The sequence below is a fragment of the Priapulus caudatus genome, unplaced genomic scaffold (assembly GCF_000485595.1).
Source record: "Priapulus caudatus unplaced genomic scaffold, Priapulus_caudatus-5.0.1 Scaffold17, whole genome shotgun sequence".
Lineage (NCBI taxonomy): Eukaryota > Metazoa > Priapulida > Priapulimorpha > Priapulimorphida > Priapulidae > Priapulus > Priapulus caudatus.
In genome coordinates this window covers 309,305-313,193 of record NW_014577078.1, presented here as the reverse complement: position 1 = coordinate 313,193, position 3,889 = coordinate 309,305, and the positions used below count along the sequence as shown (strand labels likewise).

The following is a 3,889-nucleotide window of genomic DNA, read 5'->3' as shown; positions in this document are numbered from 1 at the left end:
TTAGAATATATATATTGGTCGGGCCCAGGAGTCGGGCCATACCATGCTCAAATCCAAAACGAAAAATCTATGTCCAAAACTAACCGCTGCCTTTCTTAAAATGATGTTAACAATACAGTGGCGGCGCCATGCAGCATGTCGCCACTGTACGGTCGCCTGTATAGATGCACTGGATGAGTTACATTATTATATTGCCAAATGCACGCATTTCAATCAGCTACGCCAAAAGCTCACATTAATAACTTATGGACCGAAAACCTATATATATGTGAAATTAATTAATTTAAAGAGTAAAAATTACCTTTAACAAAAGCATTATCACACACCAAAAGATTACATGTAGTAATCATGTCTCACCTAGATAAATATGCCCATGATGCTAGAAATAACGAATTAATAGTCAATCATTCTTAACTAGCCATGTCTACACAAAGACACACCTTCGCTTTACTTTAAAGTCTCCCTTTGTTGCATTTAGAAGTGGATTGCCACTAAGTATGTTTTCTGTCCGTATTCGCTCATCTTCAGCCTTTTTGTCTTGCTCCTATTAAAAGTTAAATATCATAATTAAAATCATTTTGCTCGTTCACTAGAACGTTCAAATTCGTTCATTAGGATAAACCACCACGATGTAGTTTTTTATTTTATTTTATCACAACTAGATGGCAGCACACACCAGAAGAAATATTAGCAAGATGCAGTGCTAGTCTTTGCTTTGTTTATTACATCAAAATCACGAGTTGCACACTAGTATTAACTCGGAACAAGTTCAATAAGAAAAATAACCGAACCGACAAACTCTCTATATGAAAAATTTCCTCCGTGGCATCTACTTATCTAAGAAGCTTTTTTTGTATAACACACCACAAACGTTGTTTTATTGTATGTTCCTGTTATATATTCCTAAGTGAGCCCATAGTTTGTTAGGGTGGTGGAATGCTCGCTTTAGGGGTAACGTACGAGTACTTGTTGCTCAACTCATCCCCTGGGAAGGTCTGAGACAAAGGCCAGCTTAAACTCTTGAAGGGTACTGTTGGAAATGACGGGTGGGACACCAGAAACAGGCCTACACCGCTTCGTGTATGAGATCCGATTCCCAGGAGTTGGTGATGCAATGGAGCGTGTGTTTGGTTGGAACTCGTCCCATGGCCAGCGAATTTGAGTGCAATTTGCGAGGTGTTACACGTTAACATAACTCAATTCAGACTACTCTTCCACCAAACTAATTTTGAATTGGTGGAACAAAGATGCAGACACAGCTTATAATATGGATATATATATAGATACAGAAAAGCGCAACAATTATGTGACAGCACAAATTATTTAAGGTTTCTTATTAAAAAAGTAATATCCTTGCCGAAATACAAACGTTATGCATGTGAAACAATGAAAACTGTGCCTATAGCACATGTCAAAACAGCTCCTACAAGCTCATTTGAGAAACAATAGTGCGAAAACTTTTATACTAAAACCCTCGCTTTAGCCATATCCACAGCGAAATTTGCGGCGAAAATATTCGCACCCTTCCCACTACGTGGCAGCACTAAACAGCTCCGCTTCCAACTTCCGTTTCTTCTGCTAATGTAGAATTTTAGTGGCATTTGTAGATAATATCATAGATATAACAATCATGGATTGCTGACTCCCTCGCGCGCCAGCCGATGCGGCGTTTGTAGGGGGCGTTACAGATGGTGGTACTCGCCACTTCCGGTACGTAGCGCAGATTGGATCACTGATCTCTATAATTATACCACAGATATATACAAACACATGTATCTATAGTCGCGTTCACACGGTCATGGTTTGGCTCGAACCAAATGGGCTAGATTTGGCTCGGGCCAAATTTGGCTCGGGCCGGTTTGAGTCGGCGCGTTCACACGTACGCAAGTGAATATTGTCTGTCAAATTCAAATTCAAATTCAAATAAATTTTATTGGACAAATATCTCACAGATACTTTGGCAGTATGTCGTGAGATGGCATTGTTTACGATTTAGAGTGTTTACTTACGTTCCGAGTTTAATTATCAATCTTGAAAACGTGCATCCTGATCAAATTTTTCGAATTTTTATACTGTTTTGGACTTTATTTCGTCGAAGTAGGCCTACACGTTCGACACTCGCGGCATCTACCGCTCAACCGATTCTACCGCTCTACCCCTCGCCGAAAGCTGGTGCTAAAAGTTGGCTCGGGCCTGGTCCGACGTTTTCGATGAGACCAAATCTGGCACGGGCCTAATTAGGCTCGGGCCAAAAACGTCCGTGTGAACGCGCCTTATGTATATACTAATTTGATAGCTCTGACGAGGCGTTAGCGGGAGAACTTTTAGCCAGCAAGGTTCCGGTTCCGGCTGTAACGTTGATTGCGATGCAGACCGGCGTACAGTTCTGCTGAACGCTATTGGAGCGTAAATTTACTATTGACGGTCTATAAATATCACGTAAAGTCGTAAACACATACATGTTTGTAAAAGCATAGATGTATACAAACACACGTGTTTTTACATGGTAAAACTATAGCAAACCCTACAATTTACATGTTGCTTTGTGCACGTGGTACTAGCAGTAGCATTTAGCTGTTTAGTAAATTTATATAAATATGAGGGGGGGGACGGGGGGGGGTGTTACTATTCCCACTTTCCCAGCAAAAAACACCCATATCCAGTTCCCAGTCAAATAAAATCCCAATTCCCAGCTTCAGGAAATTAGTAGTAGACATGTTTCAGGAAATTCAGTTAGTTTAGGTTTTCATAACACTACATAAATACTCAATATTTACATACTATTATTTATCTTGGGCCATATTTAATTAAAAATTTTTTTTTTTTAGTATTTTACAAAATATTTAGCGCAGAATTGACAATCCGACGCAATTTGACACAACTTTTTCCCATGATCAGACATATTTTTAGGAGGCGTCTTTCCCACGTCCGACTGGACTTTTCTTATTCCCGAATACAGCGGAAAATTTATCTGACATTTCCCAGTTCCAGGTTAATTAAAATGGCAATCGCGTCCGAAAGATACCGTTCCCCTCAAACCAATATACTAATTATATCAATATATTATATATGGTATATCTATATATATGTGTGTGTGCTGTTGGTGTGTGTGTGGTGTGTTGCGCAGAACGCCCCCGGCTGTTCTAATTGCCTGTGCACTCATTGATCTTCTTTGACGTGTGTACTCATTTCGGCACCCTGTGCGCGATGGCTTGGTTGTGTTAGTGTGCGTAACGTGTTGATGTTATACACGACTGATTAAAGGCGTAGGTAGCGTTATAGATTTGTTGCTTTGCAATATCTGCTGTTCTCCCCTATACCTTATGTTAGGAGGAATGTTTCCAGCTTCTTTTACACTGTTGACTTTGACTTTGACAGCTTAACATCGCCAAGACTCTGTTTCGAATTATTATCCCACGTCCCAGTATCGTGGCGTACGTCAAGCGGTTAGATTTGGGGTGCCAACTGTTTGGGCACCGGGCCGGTTTGCGTGTGATTTGTCGTGCGCTGTGAGTTGTTGTCGGATCGCGGCGCGCATGTGTGTGTACGGCTGCTGATCATGTCTCGCGTGCTCACAGTCGCGCGTGACTGCGTTAGGGCGTGTGTGCTGAATAAAGCAGTGTTGGGTGTTAGAATGCGAATTTAAATCCATTACGATTTGTACTAAGGGCTACTAAGACACTATGACTAAGACAATTATCATGTTAATAATATTCTGGGAGAATTTATAATTTACATTGCCTGGTTTAGGACCACTAGCATAGAAATAGTCTTGCAGCTTATAAGATTGTTGTGGCGAGTTACGCGGTGTTTGGCTTTTTGCGTGGCCTGTACGGTGCGCGGTTTGACGTTGCGTGTTGTTGGGTAATACACAGGTGGAGTCTTAGAA

At 41.0% G+C, this 3,889-nt stretch overlaps 1 protein-coding gene across 1 annotated transcript in view; it reads right to left on the bottom strand.

Annotated features, from left to right (window-relative positions):
- LOC106811006 (spliceosome-associated protein CWC15 homolog) overlaps positions 1–3,889 on the bottom strand; it is a 17,223-nt gene that overhangs the window by 1,634 nt on the left and 11,700 nt on the right. Inside the window, exon 6 of the mRNA XM_014814518.1 lies at positions 441–544. Coding sequence (XP_014670004.1) covers positions 441–544 — 104 coding nt within the window. The remainder of the gene's footprint in view (positions 1–440; positions 545–3,889) is intronic.